Genomic DNA, 18,763 nt, shown 5'->3' on the forward strand with positions numbered 1-18,763 from the left:
GTTTATATTTAGCTCACCTGGCCCAAAGGGCTTATAACTCAATATCCAAAGCATTTAGAGCAAATCTGACAGTAGGAAAATTGTTTATCAGGTCAAGATCTATCTGCCCTGAAATTTTCAGATGAATCGTACAATCCGTTGTTGGGTTGCTGCGCTTGAATTGGTAATTTTAAGGACATTTTGCTGTTTTTTGTTATTATCTAGAATATTATTATAGATAGAGATTAATTGTAAACAGCAATAATGTTCAGCAAAGAAAGATTTACAAATAAGTCCATATTACCAAAATTGTCAGTTGACCCCTTTTAACCATTTTTCGTAAATCTTAGTTATCTTTTACAAAAATCTTCTCCTCTGAAACTACTGGGCCAAATTAATCCAAACTTGGCCACTATCATCTTTGAGGTATCTTGTTTAGAAAATGTGCCCGGTGACCTGGCCATCTAACCAAGATGGCCGCCATGGCTAAATATAGAACATAGGGGTGAAATGCAGTTTTTGGCTTATAACTCAAAAACCAAAGCATTTAGAGAAAATCAGGCATGAAGTAAAATTGTTCATCAGGTTAAGATCTATCTGTCCTGAAACTTTCAGATAAATCGGACAACCCAATGTTGGGTTGCTGCACTTGAATTGGTAATTTTAAGGAAATTTTGCTGTTTTTGGTTATTTCCTTGAATATTATTATAGATAGAGATAAACTGTAAATAGCAATAATGTTCAGCAAAGTAAAATTTACAAATAATTCAACATGACCGAAATGGTCAATTGACACCCCTAGAGAGTTATTGTCCTTTACAGTCCATTTTTGGACCAAGTTCATTATAGATAGAGATAATTGTAAGCAGCAAGAATGTTCAGTAAAGTAGGATGTACAAACACATCACCATCACCAAAACACAATTTTGTGATGAATCCATCTGTGTCCTTTGTTTAAAATTCACATAGACCAAGGTGAGCGACACAGGCTCTTTAAAGCCTCTAGTTTTGGTTAACTTTTCTGGCATCAGACTTGGAACTCTTTTGAACGGAGTTTAACTATGTGTGCAGCGTGTTTATTTTTCTACATTGGCTAGAGATATAGGGGGAGGGATGAGATCTCACTAAACATGTTTAACCCCGCTGCATATTTGCGCTTGTCCCAAGTCAGGAGCCTCTGGATATCTTTTTTTATTCTTGTATAATTTTTAATGTTAGTTCATTTATATATGTTGGAGTTTAGTATATCGTCCTTTATCACTGAACTGGCACATATTCTGTGAAGTTGCCAGCTGAAGCACGCCTCCGATGGTTGGATTTTATCTCTGTATTGAAGACCCATTGGTGGCCCTTCGTTGCATCTGCTCTTTGGTTGGGTTGTAGTCTCTTTGACACATTCCACATTTCCATATTCAATTATGTTTCATTTCACCTTCAGATATATCTATATACGTATATATTTAACCATGTTATTTCACGCCCTGTTTTTTTTTTATTTGTGAATGAATACATCTTAAAATGCATTCGGACCTGAATTTATCAGTGGATATTTTTTTCTGAGAATTGAAATAGAAGAAGACCTAGAATGAGTGATACTTGATAACTTCAGTTTTCCTTTTATAGAGTTTGTTATTAAAATGCGTAGTTACAAACCCTATGACTCAGTAAATGGATAACACATTGTCACTAAACTAGTACACACTTTCGTTAAGAAGCAAGCTGAAGCACGCCTCTGTGTGCTAGATTTTCTAGCTGTATTGAACCCCGTTGGTGGCTTTCGGTTGTTTTCCACTCCTTGGTCGGGTTGTTTTCTTTTTGACACATTTCCCCTTTTTCCTCAATTATATTTTATTTCACCTTCAGAAATATTATGTATATGTATACATATGTAAGTAATTTGTTCTGCTATTTCAAGCCTTTTTATTTGTGAATGAATACATTTTAAAATGCATTCAGACCTGAATTTATCACTGTAAAAAGTGGATAGATTTTATTATCAAAATTGTATTTGAAGGACAGCCACAATCAGTGAAACTTGATGGCTTCAGTTTTCTTATTATAAAGTTTATTTAGTACGTAGTTACAAACCATATGCCTTAGCGGTCACGTACACTTTATAAGTGGATAAAACATGTCTTGTTTAATAAAGTTGACGTTCTTAACAAAGGTAAACTGTTGACATCATTGTTAGATTTTTTTATATGTTTTAGTTCAGTTGTGTTTGTATTTCAGGTTTAGCTGCTGGATCCGAATTGTTGTCACATTATAACGATAGATTTTGGAAGTTTTGAATTTGATTGGAATTTATTAAATATATTTTTTTCTAAAAAGGACTTTAAGGACGGCTTTCTTAATGTTTAATTCGTTTCTTTTTTACAGTGACAGAAGTTACAAATCGGACAATAAAAATTTATCAGTTGAAGAGTCACCAACAAAACCGCGAAAACGGTTTCTTTCGAAAAATTGTTTGATAAATTGATTTCAAAAACGGGGTTTCACAATATAAATAAACAAAAGGACGAAAGATACCAGACAAACTCATAGATCGAAAATAAATTGACAACGCCATGGCTAAAAATAAAATGACAAACAGAAAAACAACACTACAGAAAACACAGCATAGAAGACTAAAGACTATGCAACATCTCAGCTGCTCAGAAAGGATAAGCAGATCCTACTCCACATGTGGCTATATAAGAATAACATAACGCACTCAATTTAAATGGACAGATGAATAAAAGATTTCAATGGATAGATGAAATAAAAAATTTAACTACAAAGTATACAAAACAATCTTTTATTTTCAATTAATCACCGGCATATAAGGGCTGATATTCTTATTTTATCAGCACAATTACCAATATAAAAAGTACATAAGACATACACAATGATTAAAAAGATCAACTACAAAAGGGAAGTATTAAAGACATAATTTCTATATATAATTCAAACTGTGTCAAAATTTAACTTGGTTATAAATTTTGAAAGAAAATATTTGTCAATTGAAGATAATGAATCCTTTGAACAGTACAAACTATCATTCTGCGTGTTTGAATTAACTTTTAAATACATTCCCGCATTTCAATCTGTCTTTCATTTATTTTGAAAAACTAAATGAGTCTAAAAATAGAAAAGTTTCTGTGTTGCGTATTTCTAAATATTGCATTAACAAAAATATTCAAAATATTTATGAGTTTTTCTTCCTGAGGAAAAAGTTTCTATAAAAAACATATGTTACAAAATTTGCAATAGCTCATAATATTTGTGGCAAAGAGTTTAAATATACAAGCTTGAGAATCTTTAATGTTTTTGGTACAGAGATACCAATGTTCAAGCTTGAGAAGTTTAGAACTATTAATATTTTGGTACAGTAAATTAAATATTAAAGCTTGAGAATCGGTTATTGTCTGGTACAATGATATTAATGTTCAAGCTTTAAAATTGATACTTTATTATATATGGTATAAATATTTAAGCTTGAGAATCGGTTATGTTCACTTCCATTTCCTCTGGTGTTGAAGGTATCTGCGTATTTGATTTAGTGCCAGGAGATTTTCCTCTAGATTTTCCCGGAGAGGTTTTACGTAAACTATATCCTTTTCTTATATCTGTCAGTAATCTGTCAATTATACAGCCGTCATCATCCTTTGGTAGAGGTTCATGCTTGGCTAAAAATAAAAATAACACTGACAATGTTTTCTCAATTATTATAATACTCTCTTTTCCCTAATAACGTATATTTTGCCCCCAAGAAATGTTTAATTTGTTCTGATATTGTTACAAATAATAACGTTTGATGTAAAGCTAAGATACTAGCTTAAATATATACAATCAGACTATGTGGGGTGATTTCTAATAATACAGCTCTCCACAATAGACCAAATTACTCAGACTTTGAGATATATAGTTTCTAACTATCAGTTAAAATCCATCACTCATAGTCGGTTATTAAAGGCCCCGAAATGACAAATTTAAAATCACTCATATTAGAAAATAACGGGCTGATTTATGATTAAAATACCGAACTATAATATAATATGATATACAGCAAAAAACTATATCCACTGATTTAAAGACTCCTGACTTTGGACAGGTACAAACGTAATGTGGCGTGGTTTAACTAGTTAGATTGTGCCAACCCCAACCCCCTATCATTGGACAATGATGCGACAGCACAACAAAAGAACACACTATACAAAATAATCAACAAAATCAATTTTATAAACAGAAACATACAACACCAACCACTTAATAACAGGCTCCTGAGTTGGGACAGGCAAATAGTATGTGACTGTCATACAGGTGAGAAGATAAGGTAGCTTTGAAACCAGGTCTTATCCACTATTTTCTACAGAAGGAAATATCGGTCCCAAGTCAATAATATGACATTTGTTTTCCGTTCAGTTGATGTGTTTGAGCTTTTTATATTGCCATTGCATTAAGGACTTTCCGATATAAAATGTATAATTGATGAGTCAAGAAGATGGATTGAACAAACTGATATTTACAATGTTTATGCTTTTCAATCATTTCAGCTTGTTGTCTTCTTCTTCGCTCTGCCTTTTCTTCCTGAATGCGTCGTTGCTCATTTTCCTATATATATGAAATACTTATTATTACAAAATTGTTAGACATCAAACAATTTTTTTTTTGTTAACAGAGGAAGTTTGATATTTTGGATGCAATAACATTGATAAGTATTCTGATTGTAAATATATCAATTTGATCGGAATTATTCGCTGAGTTTTCCAGAAATAAATCTACACATAGGGATTTCACACAAATTATGGCTATGATAACCCATCAATGCCGATATCATTCTAGCTATTAAACCAAGTTTAATCCACAATTTTCTAAATAAGAACATGCCTAAACCAAGTCAGGAATACGACAGTTGTTATCATTTTTTTGGAGCTTTTGATTTTACAATTTGAAAAAGGACTTTCCGTTTGAATTTTCCTAGTGGTTCATTATTATTTAGCGATTTTACTATAAACTGTCAATATAAATTTGAAGTATGACATACAGTTCATAACATTGCTATACTTTTTTTTAATATTTCATTGCGGAACTTTTACCAGGACATTTACGTTCTTTAAATTTTCGAACAAAGTTAGTGTTTAACAGATATTTCAATAGTGATATTCTGCAAACGCATCCAACGACCTTCATTGTATTGATGTTTTGACCCTCATATTAAATAGGATTCATTATATTCTACCGGAAAATCATTGCTTCGAGATTGGCAAAAACTAGACACATGGAGGTTTTGATGATTTGATAGGGTTCATACCCTCTCTCTGGTAAACTAACAACAATGTGACAAAATGTAGAGTATAGGTCAAAGTTAAATATAGGCTGTTGTCGATGCGCAATTCTGTTTATTTATCTTCACGGGATATACACAGAGTAAAAATATGATCATAAATATTGAGCAAAACCATCACGATTTTACACTTTTAACGAATTTCGGAAAAATACCAAATCATTTTGTTATAAATAAATACTTAATAAATAATGTCAAGTGTAGTACGTAAGAAGAAGTGAAAATTAGAAGATATTCCAAATAATCAAAGCTGGTATATAGACAAGATCCATATTAATATAGAATAACAAAAATGCATTATGAACAGTATCAACAGGTCGAAACAACAAGAAAATACGATTTGAGAGTACTCGCAGTTACTGACAGCTAGTTAAAAGCCAAAAACAATAAATAATAACAAATCATGCATCAGAGACTAAAATCAACTAAATCACATCCCAGGGATTTAGTATTTAACGTCATGAACAGTCGGAGAAGACATGACTTGTGCAATGACCAAAATAAATGTATCGACAGGTACATCTTTGGATTCAAATTTGTATCCAACTGTTCTTATTCGAGAGTGAAATGACGAGGCTTGAGTAAGTAGAAACAAAATGCGCCTCTGCCTTACAAAAATCAAGCATGGTATTTTTTATGATTATTTTTATTCAATTACAAAGCTCGATATGAATCCAATGATTGCTAGCGTTTAGTCTTTGATGGTATCGATAACACAGTTAAAAGTGCATCTGTGATTACAGGAACTATGAGCGTCACTTGTGAGTCTTATGTAGACGAAACGCGCGTCTGACATATAAAATTATAATCCTGGTACCCTTTATAACTACTACTACTGGTGAGGTCATTTATTGTTAATGTACTGCATGAAATGTTAAAATCATTCTAAACAGCAAGATTCAGTTTCATAACTATTTGGTCTCCAGACTATCTTGATTCGATCGCAACTTATTCGTGTAGACGCCATATGCGTGTGGCGTACAATATTCAGTGTTTCCTTTTTCTACGATTAAGGTTATAAAGTTTGCAAAATATGACATTTTACGGTTAAGTTCATGTTAATATTCCCCTTAAAATTTCTGTAATCACATGGAATCCGTTATATATATTGCATCTATCAGACAATTAACTGTTGACATTTTATCATTAGATTTTACAAGAAAATGTTGTATATAATATTGTTATATTTGATGGTTTTATTCGTCTTTAGAATATTAAAGATAATGATATATAAATTACCTTCTGACACTGTTGAACTTTAGCGCAGAACGTTTTTAATGTTTCTACCAATTCTTCCACCTTAAACGACTTTTCATTTTCACAATAATGACTAGCTAATTTTTTTGACAAATCTGAGATCTTTTTCATTCCCTTTTCCATTTGCTTTATTTCTTCTTCTGAATCCTAAAATTATTTATCAAATATAAGATATAAGGTAAGTCTTGAGGAATAAGTTTTCCAATCATCATATATTACTGAAAGTAAAATGATGCAGACATTTTGGGTACATTTGATATGTTTTAAACAAATATACTGAATGCAATTCAACGTTATTTGCAATTTCAAGATTCTCAGTCAATGTTTTAATTAATGTTTATATATTTTCAAATATATTGAGAGGGGAAAAAACTAGATAACAGAAGTTTGTTCTTAGACTATCTATAAAGCATCGTATACTTAAAAATAATATAAGGTATCCATAACATCAGTAAACCTTAAGCAAGCGAAAATAAAAAAAACAAAGAAATTGCGCTTTCATTGCTGTGCCTTATCTAAGTCACATTGAGGCCTTAAACACGAGTTGAAAAAAAATCTCACTTCAAATTTATAACCGTTTTTTTTTTAAACTTCATTTAGAATATTTTTCGTATACGAACATAAAAATAAACTGGAAATATATCTCCTTTTTATTCAACACCGAGCATTATCCCTGTAAATATTAACCAACTTAATAAGAGAAAAGTCAATGCAAAAGCAATCCTTAAAGACAAATAAATACATGTATTTTAATCTTCAACGCCTCATTTGAACTAGCCTGATAATAAACAATGCTATGTACCTGTACAAATGTTTTAAGTTGATTTTTAACGTCATCAGGAGCACCTTTCAGATTTTTGTGCAGTTTGTGTACACTGTCCTTTAACTGTTTAAGCTCTGTGGTTAGATTATCCTTCGAACATCTTAAAAAAATAATGAAAATGTAAAACTTTGAATTACTATTATTTCGAGCTTATTTGCTGTTTATTTCAGGTATAAGTGATGTGTTTATATTTGTTTTTATTTATTTCATTTAGGTAAATATGATTCATAATTATATGTTCATATAATATAACTGCAATTCTAATAAAATTCATACAGAATACAAATTTAAAAAAATATGAGTAACAGGATATTTTTGGTTTGCAGATACTTTTTCTCTTTAATTCACATTTTTATAGATTCCACCTTTCAATTTATACAACGTCATACGATTTATATTCTGGTTTTGGTTTGCAGTAACGTGTTGAATTGAAATAAGGGAAATAATTTTGTTCGTTGCTAAAACAAGAATTTGATAATTGAACTTAGATATCACTAACGTGTACTACAGTATTGGAAGATACTAAGTATTATGGAAGTATCTCATTTCAGTTTCTAAGTTACATTATAAATTGTTAACAAAGCAAGTAAACTTACAGCATTAACCCTTCTATCCTTGAAGTAGTAGTAACAGTCATGCCAAACGTTATGGTTGTAACATTAATGTGAAATCTTGGCATAATGATGTGTTTTGAAACATTAATTGGCTAATAAAAAGTTGCGCAAGTGAAATTATTGGCTACTCATGTTGTTTTTTTTTCTTTTGGATATATATGTATATTAGTTTTTAAATATGTTTTTAATATAAGAAGAGGCTTGTGAACTTACTAAAATAGTTTTATTCGAACACGTTTAGGGGCATGTCAAATGTTTGAAAATTGTGAGTGGTTGTCACTGTCCCTAGATGGATATGTTGTTTGTGCAGAACACAACTTTTACCAGATCTAGATCCGCTTAAGTGTTCTACATTTAATTCACTCACCGCTCACCTGCACTTAGAACTAGCCCAGCGGAATTGGTGTTATTCAACGAAACAAACGGTGGTGATTTCAAGTTATATGATTGATGAAGTTGAGTAGTCGTAATATTTACTACTATCTTATAATATTTTTTTTAATAAAAACTGTTATAATTGATTAAACTTAAAATAAAACAGAAATGAAAGTTTCGTCTCTCGGTGTTTATGAGTAATATAGTATGACCGTTGTAAAAATGTGAATTGAAAATCAAAAACCGAAAGTCTGACTGATTTTGTGATTGATCATATTCATGAAGGAAATTTTGTCCAGCTTTGTTGTGGTTCTTTAAAAAAATCTGTTGAGTTGTAAAGTTGCACGATTCTGAATTTGTTTATATAAATCTGTGTTCCTTTTGAACTTCTGCAAGTATTATATAGGCAATAAGATTTCTAAAGGTTTATTTATAACTATCAATTAAATGATGATCGTACATTGTGCAATGGATACACCTATAAAAAGGTCTAACTATGCTTACCTTGTTGCACAATAGAGATCTGGATACATCTCATCAGCAAAAACCAAAGCATCTTTATTTTCTTTTGTAGCCTCAGCCACCATGAAATGCAACAATGTCACCCTTGGTTTATTTGCACGTGTGTCCATCAGCTTATTTAGAGAATTAATTTTGAAACCAACTGCATTTCCAGCGTATCCGCCCTGTTTGCAATTACAAAAGCGTACATTTATCTTTGATGTATTTCAGTACCTTAATAAATGCTAGCTTATAATAATTTTAGGTTTCCTATACAAAATGAAAAATAACAATAGTGGATGGTTTATTTGTTTCATAAAGCGAAATAATAAATGCTTTCGAATTTCTTTCAATATTAATAATATAATCATCTAAAGATTCACATTCAGATCAAGAGTTTTCCACAAACTATACGCTTAGTGTTGGAATTTTTAGTCCTCAATGCTCTTCAACTTTGTACTTGTTTAGCTTCATAACTGTGTTTATCTGAGCAACACTAATGAGTCTTATGTAGAAGAAACACGCGTCTGGTGTACTAAATTATAATCCTGGTACCTTTGATACTAACACACTAATATACATTACTTGCATAAACGAAATCAAAACGTTATCCGAAACTGGGGTTCTTGATATTTTAAAGAAAATTCCGCATTGTTAAGACATGAAAGTTATCTTCAAAACCAGGTTTAATCCACCATTTTTAAAAAAAGAATATGCCTGTACCAAGTCAGGAATATGACAGTTGTTATCCCTTTGTTTGATGTGCATGATGTGTATGAGCGTTTGATTTTGCCATTTGATTAGGGACTTTACTTTTTTTGAATTTTCTACGGAGTTCAGTATTTGTTATGATTTTACTTTTTTATATCAAATTTCTCAACATAATTGTTTGAATGCCTTGAAGGCTATTTTTTATACTAGATACGATTATTATCATGCTTCAGTGTGTCACTCCTGCAAATTGTTTAAATGCAGAAAGACGTGTTAATTGTGGTTGTATTTAAAAAGCTAAAACAAGGAAATAACACCTTAGGAAGCTCACTTACAGCGTTCAGGAAATTCCCCGTGTGTAATACAAAGCGTAAAAACACTTTAAAGGATTCGTTATCTAATGGATGTTCACAGGCTCTTATATATGTCTCTATATTAGGTCGTAGTGAATCACACGACAGTTTGAAGTCATCTTTGAGTACTAAACCATCGATTCTCAACTTGAAAGCTGCCAAACCAGACAATGTTAAAAAAAACTTTTCTGCATTTCCGAGTTTTGATTTATCACCGTCATAGTCTTTGACAGTTGCAATCTGAAACAAATATATAAATTGTTAAAGGATATAACTATTTCATAGGAAAATTTAACAAAGTTCTATTTATGTCAATTAATCCCTTCGAGAAATTCTCCATGTCGAAATTTCTTGTAAAAGAATAAAATAAAATGGGTAGGCTGTCATTATATTTGCATTCTGTTTGCGAAACTCTCACGCAAAGCTGAACTCAATATGCTTATAAATATGTTATGTATATTACTTCCCGGTTTATTAACCGCGAGCATATGAATGGTTCACAAACTTGTTTTTAACATGGGTTAATTTACTTTAATTATAAAATTCCTTCCTTTTATGTCTAAGCTTACACATGATAAAATAGGAAAATCTCAAGTTCTATGTTTCTCTTCTAAAATCCATGATAAAAAGATGTCTGCAGTTTCTGTTTAAATGTTCCAGAAAAAAATTCAAGTATAAAAACTGCTTTTCAGAAATATGTTATAAACATGCACTTACATCGTCAGACTCCGGCAAGATTTTTTGTAGACCTCTTAAACGTTCTTGTCCAATCTTATTAATATCTGCCTCTACTATCATGTCTACAATCTCAGAATGACTGCATTTAAATTGTTTCAAAAAGATGTTTACATTCATACTTTTCTTCATATCCAGTAGTAAAACCTAGTTGAATAACAGTAATACATAGTACAAAATATTTAATATAAGTGAATAATAATTACTTGCATGATTTGAGATGAATTTGGTTACTCTTTTATTTCTATTGTGGTCAACTAACTCTTTTCCTTTTCATGTGTTATACATTCCCTTGCTTTAAAACATTATGAGATTGGAGAATTCCTAATGCAGCTAAATCTAGAAACACGATTCGGACACACAAAACTATAGAAAGTGTTATTACCGTATGTTTTCCGTAAATTAAAAAATTGTCTACATCTTCAGTACCAAAAATGCTATCGTTTATATATATAAAGTTATATATGGTTAATTTGTATTTCAATTTCTTTTCTTAGGTCACGAGAAAAACCTACTGAACGAATCGCACTGGAACCCGAAAACAAACACACAAAAACAACATTCTAAAATCTATCTAAGAGGTTTTTCAAATATTTAACTATTTCATTAGACAGTTGGTAACATTAAATCAGTTTCACAATTAGCTAGATAACTCATCATAAACCCATCATGTCCAATTTCTGCCACTTCACATTACAGGTGTAGATATTCGATATTAAGCTGGAGACGAAGAATACGTTTATTCTTTTCTAATATTTCGACTTATTGTTGCGTAAGTGTATATCAAACAGTACTCAAAGGTTACATGTTTTCTGTTTTCTAATTGAAAAAAAAAGAGAAAATATATTTTGACGACAAACCTCTGTTTTCTGCTTTGATTTCTTTTGTTCGGCAGGCTTCACGGTCACTGGTTGTTGTTTGCTAAACAATTGTTCGATAGTTTCATACTCTATGTGAATAGCATCTTCCATATCGAGCACTTCTTTCCAAATATTCTTATGAGCTGAAGTTATATAGATGCATTAAGTCCTTTGTGTATTGTTTTTGACGGGTTGTTAACCTTACATCTCATTTATTCATATAAAGTAGAAGGAGCAGTTCGTTTATTTTGTAAAAAAAAATACTTCTAAACAAATACAACTGTAAACAAGTCTTAATATTTCGTCGAGAATTGCAAATATGTCTGTAAAAACAATTTGATAGTTAAAAGGCTATAATAAAAAATAAATCCTAGTAACAGAGATTGATTGATTTTAAAGTTGTAATTAATATCATCTCATCATTATTCATGATGATTAGTTTTTATTGGTTGAGGAAACCTGAGTAATTGGAGAGAACCGCCAACCAAGTCCAGCGCATTTACCACGTGCGTGTTTCGAACTGAAAACCATAGTGTTGACAAGCTAGTGATAAATGAACTATTAAGACTACTCGGCCACAGAGCCCCCTCCTTCTTACATGGAAATAAATTCAAAATCGTGAGATCACAAGCAATTCAAGATTATGATATATACTGAGAAATCGAAGAAAATGGAGTTCATGTCTGTTGATTCATGACTTTTTTTTTATGATATCAAGGCAGAACACGCATCTCTTGAAGCTTGAAATGTGTATGTGTTGCATTGAAACCATCCTAATGCTAATGTTAAATCTCGCTAATGATTTATCATTAAGGATTACCTTATTTATTTTTTTTATTTTTTTAGGAGGATATTTTCCTTTCTTTAAATAATCAGTTTTCATGTAATATTTAAATCATATCATATATCTTTTTTTTTTAATAACTTCTTTTGCTGTCATTGTTAATTTTAATACTTCTACTTACAAGCAATTGTATGAGCAGGAACTTTTGTCCAGTTGAATGTTTTCATCTTGTGTTTCGGTGTTGGTGTCCATATACTTCTTGGTTGAGGCATTGTATTTGCAAATGAGAGCGGTGCTGGTACTGCTCTTATCTTTCCATCTACTCCGGGTGGAGGAGGAGGAGGCGGTGGTGGTGGAGGCATTCCAGGCATTCCAGGAGGGGGTGGTGGTGGCGGAGCCACTCCAGGCATTCCAGGAAGAGGTGGAGGAGGTGGCGGTGGCGGAATTCCTGGCATTCCAGGAAGTGGTGGTGGTGGTGGCGGTGGCGGAATTCCTGGCATTCCAGGTGGCGGAGGTGGCGGTGGAGGTATTGGAATTCCTTGCACTCCAGGCATTGGTGGGGTAGGAGGGGCAGCTGGAATTCCTCCCATCATACCAGGCGGCAGAGGAGGTGGCGGTGGTGGTGGAGGCACTGTAGCGTTAGAATGTGATGTAGAAGATGGAGATTGGTTGCTGCCAGATGAAAGGATAGTTGCATGAGTTTTCATTTCTTCGTTGATATGTCCATTTTGATTTAAATTCGTTGCAGATTTGTTTGACTTGTTCATTTTTTTATTTTCGTCTTCATCTTCTGAATTTGATGAAGATGATGAGGAATGTCTTTCACTATTGCTAAGACTACTACATTCATTAGTCTCTACACTATCTGTTCGATGATTCGGAGTCACATGACCATTTACTTGTTTTTGACTGTTTGCAGTACTTGAAGATTTTAATGAACCATTCATTAGTCCATTCGACTTTTGATTAATTTTAATAGGTTCATTTTCTCCTGTAGATGGTGAAATTATAACATCACTTTGTTTTACTGAAGGCAATTCAATGATTTCAGTTTGTACACATTTTGAGCACGTGACTACATTTGATTGCTGTCTTTCAAATGGATTCACCACAACCAGCGATTTAATGTCACAACCAATATGAGTTTTCTCAACCAAAATAGCTTTCCTCACTGAAGTCAGTATCAAATTCCACTGTACATCACTGAAAAACATGAAATATTTATAGATTATCGTTGATCATCTCAAACAGATTGATTTTCTCGAATGAGCCGGTAGTGTAATTTTGATATACAGTGTGATTCCTGATAGATATGACGATGTTGTCAATTTCATGTCAATTTCATTAGCAACGTCACCTGCCTCCTTAGTTTCTAGCGATAACTTTCCATCTCAAGCGAGTAGCATGATATGAAAAATTATCACAAATTAAGATCAATGGAAAAATGCACAAAATAGTTATAAAATTACTTGACAATGAATAAGTAATTAGATATACAACATTCATAAGAAGACACTAAACAAAATATCGATGTTAATTTCAAAATGCGTGTTTTTTTTAAAGAAAGTCTATTTACAACTAGGATATTTTTCATTAAGGCATTAATGTAGCAATTTTAGGAACTATGTCAACGAAAGCCTTATGATTAAATGAAGATAAACAAGCCACCCAAAAGTCTTGAAGGAAATATTTATGTAAGATACTGAATTTACTGAACGATTATGTTTTAAAGTAGTTCTGTTCTCTTATTCTCGAGTTTGACCTACCGAAAAATACTTAATACCGGGTTTTCACAAACATAAAAAAACCACGACGGGTACCACATGTAAATCAGAATATGCATAGCCGCCCGAACACCAGCGTTCACCTTCGATTTTAGTTAGACTGTGTTTTGAGCACTAATGTAAGGTGTTGTTTTTTTTTTTTATCGTTTTTCGGTTTTTTTATTTGGCAATGTCAGTAAGTGATCTTCACATAGTTTTTCTTGAGACTATTGAACACCGTACGGATGCCCATAATAGCTTACATCTACTTCATTTTAACCTTGATTGATAGTTGTCTCATTAACAATTATATCTCATCTCTTTATTTTTTATCACCAAAACATTTAAAGTAAAACGTAGAGAATATTTTAACAAAGGTTTTCTCTATAATTTAAAAACAGGTTTCTTTCTATCCTAACATTAACTGTAAAAGATATTGTTATAACACACGATAACATCAAAATGAATGTGATTACCTGATGGAAACCTTAATATCATTTTAATAATAAAATCAACGGTACCAATTTTCTTGCACCAGATGCACATTTCGACAATACATGTCTCTTCAGTGATGCTCGTGGCCAAAATATTTGAAATCCAAAGCTTATATAAAAGATGAAGAGCTATAATCCAAAAGGTCCAAAAAGTATAGCCAAATCCTTAATAAAAGTAGAATAATTGTATGAATTATTTAAAACCTTTGCTTCACTCCGATACAAAAGCGGTTATTATTGTTATACGTGATTGGAAGAAGAAGGTTATACAAATGAATCAAATTATGCCTACTCACAAATTTTACAGGGATAAATCGCAATATTATTAAATTAAATACTTATTATTAATATCCTACAGTCCGTTAATTACCTGGAACATTATTGAATAAACGTTAAATATCATCGGCATACGTACCTTACTGGATTTTCTGGATCAATTTGAATAAGGGACTGGAGAACACTTAAAAATGAATCTGCTTGAGGTGTGTTATAAACCTGTAACATAACAAATATTTACTGAATATATAATATACTTTAAGTGTAAATCATATGCTGTAGTTACAAAGGGTAATTACGAGATAGTGCAGCATGAGCACGAACAAATAAAATATTGGCACTTGAGTTGTATCTCTTATAAAACTCGCAAATTCGATAAGTTCCCTCTTGATTAATTTGGATGCTACGTACCTCTTTTCACGAATTATATGTCAACTTATACCATGTTATACTGTGCAGAACTTATTTCAAACACATCTCCTAATAATTGCTTGTTGGTATTCTTTTTTTGTCGTTTTGTTAATATTGTTGTGACAAATGCGTTCCTTTCCCTTTATGATCATCATAAAGAGTATCTACTTAATATTTTTATCAACCATATCAGCTGGTAATGACACTTTGCTTATAGTCATGTGAATTGTATTTATTCTTGGCATACGGCAATATAGTCTCCAGAGATTTAAAAATCAAATACAAAGCAAAGTTGGCTTAATGTACATGTTCTTCATATTTTTATAAACGTTTTTATAAATACTCGAATGGAACAACCACATACGGATAACTTATTGACGTTTGGTAGATTTATTTGTCTGTTTGTTTGTATCCTTTCTTAAGGATGTACTTAGGTGAGGTTTTGGAATTCGTGTCAAATTTTCGGACTCCTTGGTGTTTTACAAAATTTTATAAAATATTTCGCCCCATAACACTCGATCATTTATTTTTTCAGAAAAGACTAAATAGCTCATGAAAGGTCATTTACCAAAATTTTAGAAAATTCTTAATTTTCTTTCTTTTGTTTTGGAACACAAATAATACCAATGCAAACATAATGTAAAAGTCCGAGTAAGCTTTTTCCAGCCATAGTTTGAATCTCAAATATATCGAAAAGGAGGTCCATGACCTATCAAAATGTTTAGCCTATTTCATCCTTAAATAATGCTCTACCAGCTTATAGTATCAATTATAAATTCTTGATTTATTAATTTTCAGCTTACCTCACCTTATTACATCCTTAAGACAATTGTGACAGTATTGCTGTCACAATAACTTATTGTGTCTCACCGAATAGTCTTAAGTAGACAAAACGCGCGTCAGGTGTATTAAATTAGATGCCTGACACCCTATTTGGGTTACTCGCACAATTTTTACAATATCACGGAACAACAAATAATTGTCATACAAGTGAGAGGTTTTACCAGATAAGAAATCAGATTAAACCCACCTTGTTCTAGAAAATGCATGTACCAAGTGAGGAATACAGTTGTCTTCCTCTCGTAACATTAATTGCAAATATATGATTTTGTCAGTTTGTATATGCATTGTACCTTGTCTTTGTATTCTTATTGTTTCGTTTTGTTATACTTTTTTGCAAAACGCAAGTTTTTATTAAACTCGTCTTCAAATCAAATCATCACATTAAATGACTGAGCTGCCAATAATTTCTCCATTTTCATTTATTACAATTTAAATGAATGGATGTTACTTCCGTCGGATTTTGTAGGCTTTTTCTCAACTGATTAATGTCGTGTCAATGAATGTTTCCCGAGGACGGAAAATATAAACATTTTCCAATAACTCAAATAGATTAAACAAACATTGTCGACAATTATGGTAAAAGATAAAACATTGAACTGAAGAAAATTAATTTGGAGTACTTAGAAAGATAAAGTCTCTCTTCATTCTTCATTTATATTGACATCTGTTATCTCTGTACGATTAACACAGACCGAACACCTTTCATCGTTGTTATTGTATTGCACTATTCGAAAGACAATGAATAAACATGAATTCGGAAAATTAAAGGCGTATTTTCTGCAGTTAAGCAAGTTTAAGTGTAATGTTTTGATCACTAAATGCATGCTTTGTGGTTTAGTTTAATCTATTTCGAAACAAAAGTGTACCGGTTTGTAAAACTCTTTAAACCAAACCGTCTCGGTTGATAAGTTAAGGAATCTTATTCTAGTTTCATTCAAGAGTTAAATATATAAACAGTTCAGGTTCCAAACTAGTTCAGAACCAAAAGGATAAAAACGAGTAAAGTTTACCAAACCTACCAAACACTAAAACCAAATTATGTATGTTCGTGTTGTTCACACATTATTGTCAATATAATGAAACTTTAACCTGTCATACAACTGAGATATTTAGATAGCTATACAACCTGGTTGAATTCACCATTTTCTACATATGAAAAAGGCCTGTACCATGTCAGGAATATAATTGTTGTTATTCATTCGTTTGCTGTGTTTGAGATTTTTGTATTGCCAATTTGGCTATGGACTTTCCGTTTTTAATCATCGACGGAGTTCGGAACTTTTGTTATTTCATTTTTTGAGAGGTAACGAATACACACTAGACTACATACTTTGTTCGGTGTGAATATTTTCCTTTTACTTATAATGAACTAACCTTTTGGAAAATTGCTGTAAAGATTTTATGATGATCAGTAATATCCAATCCTTCCGGGGTGCTTTCTGATAATTCCTCGTCATCTTCGTGTTTTTCGTCCTCGAAAACATCACACTGAATCTGAAGATCTTCGTCATCTTCGTCCCTGAGTTTGTGTATGAGGTCAAGAAGGTTCAAACCTGAAGTGTTGGTGTTAATGTAATTTTACATATTTTTTGAAAATTACATACCACTGTGGATTCATTTATATTCGTGGGTACCAATTTTCGTGGATTGAGGGAAACTTACATGTTCGTCGATATTTGAGTTCGTGGTTTTGCCGAAGTCTGCATACAAGCAATAAGAAAATGTGTCATTCGTTGAACATTTAATTTCATGTTTCAACTGGTCCCACGAAATACACGAAAATTGGTATCCAACGAATAATAACGAATCCACAGTATTCATTATCATCATCTTAACTTAACATTTGACGGTTGACTCCTAAATTTATTTTCTGTTTTGTAGACTTGCTGCAAACTGGTAACACATTACTGTAAGTCTCCGTTTTTCTATTACCTACTATTTCAGATATATATTTTTAACATGTACTTTTAGCATCTAATATTATTACTGATTGCGTCGTATAACTGGCTACTTGATGAGAAATTTTGAAATGTCTGAACCTTGTTGTATGAAAAGCAACAGATTTTCATTCACTGTGTAGCATGATCTTGTCTTCATAACATTATGCTTGTTTATTCTTTTGTGTACTTTAATTGTGTGTCAATTATGTTTCAACTGACGTTGTAATGTTACCTTCCTTTTTGTAATGATGTGTATTGTGAGTTAAATGTTTTGAGTTCAATAACGCGTAACAGCAATTTATAAGAAGCTTGATTTCATAAAAGAACAGTGTCATTTTGGGGACATGATGTTTCAAATATTCATACGGGAGTTTGGTGTGTCGACCCTCAACACAAGATGCAAAGAAAATATAACTTCCTTGCTATAAATACTAATTTTTTTTACTTATAATACATTGTATTTGCTAATTTTAAAAAGATGACGTTTTGATGACGTCACATGGTGACGTTTTCGTACATTTTGCTTTTTCAGTAAACAGTCCATCAGTTGATAAATACTGTGAACGTTTTGTGTATATCTAAATATGTTTACCTATGTTGAAAGACGTGCATAGTATCAAATCATAAAAATACAAATTGTTTAGTCTCTAAGGAATCTTGTAAGATTTCCGTAGCTATTTTTTCTGAATAGGTGCAATTTGGGTACTAGGTGCAATTT

At 31.9% G+C, this 18,763-nt stretch overlaps 1 protein-coding gene across 8 annotated transcripts in view; it reads right to left on the minus strand.

Moving 5' to 3' along the window:
• Positions 1-2,760: 2,760 nt before the first annotated feature.
• LOC134697064 (inverted formin-2-like) overlaps positions 2,761-18,763 on the minus strand; it is a 58,212-nt gene continuing 42,209 nt past the window's right edge. For all 8 annotated transcript variants that reach the window (XM_063559085.1, XM_063559086.1, XM_063559089.1 and 5 more), the window contains 11 exons: positions 17,480-17,658; positions 14,991-15,070; positions 12,500-13,521; positions 11,535-11,677; positions 10,657-10,821; positions 9,922-10,179; positions 8,879-9,060; positions 7,365-7,485; positions 6,545-6,709; positions 4,488-4,572; positions 2,761-3,647 (listed from right to left, as the gene is read on the minus strand). In XM_063559085.1, the coding sequence (XP_063415155.1) occupies positions 3,451-3,647; positions 4,488-4,572; positions 6,545-6,709; positions 7,365-7,485; positions 8,879-9,060; positions 9,922-10,179; positions 10,657-10,821; positions 11,535-11,677; positions 12,500-13,521; positions 14,991-15,070; positions 17,480-17,658 (2,597 nt within the window). In that variant the 3' untranslated portion in view covers positions 2,761-3,450. The remainder of the gene's footprint in view (positions 3,648-4,487; positions 4,573-6,544; positions 6,710-7,364; positions 7,486-8,878; positions 9,061-9,921; positions 10,180-10,656; positions 10,822-11,534; positions 11,678-12,499; positions 13,522-14,990; positions 15,071-17,479; positions 17,659-18,763) is intronic.

This window comes from Mytilus trossulus, chromosome 14, assembly GCF_036588685.1.
Source record: "Mytilus trossulus isolate FHL-02 chromosome 14, PNRI_Mtr1.1.1.hap1, whole genome shotgun sequence".
NCBI lineage: Eukaryota > Metazoa > Mollusca > Bivalvia > Mytilida > Mytilidae > Mytilus > Mytilus trossulus.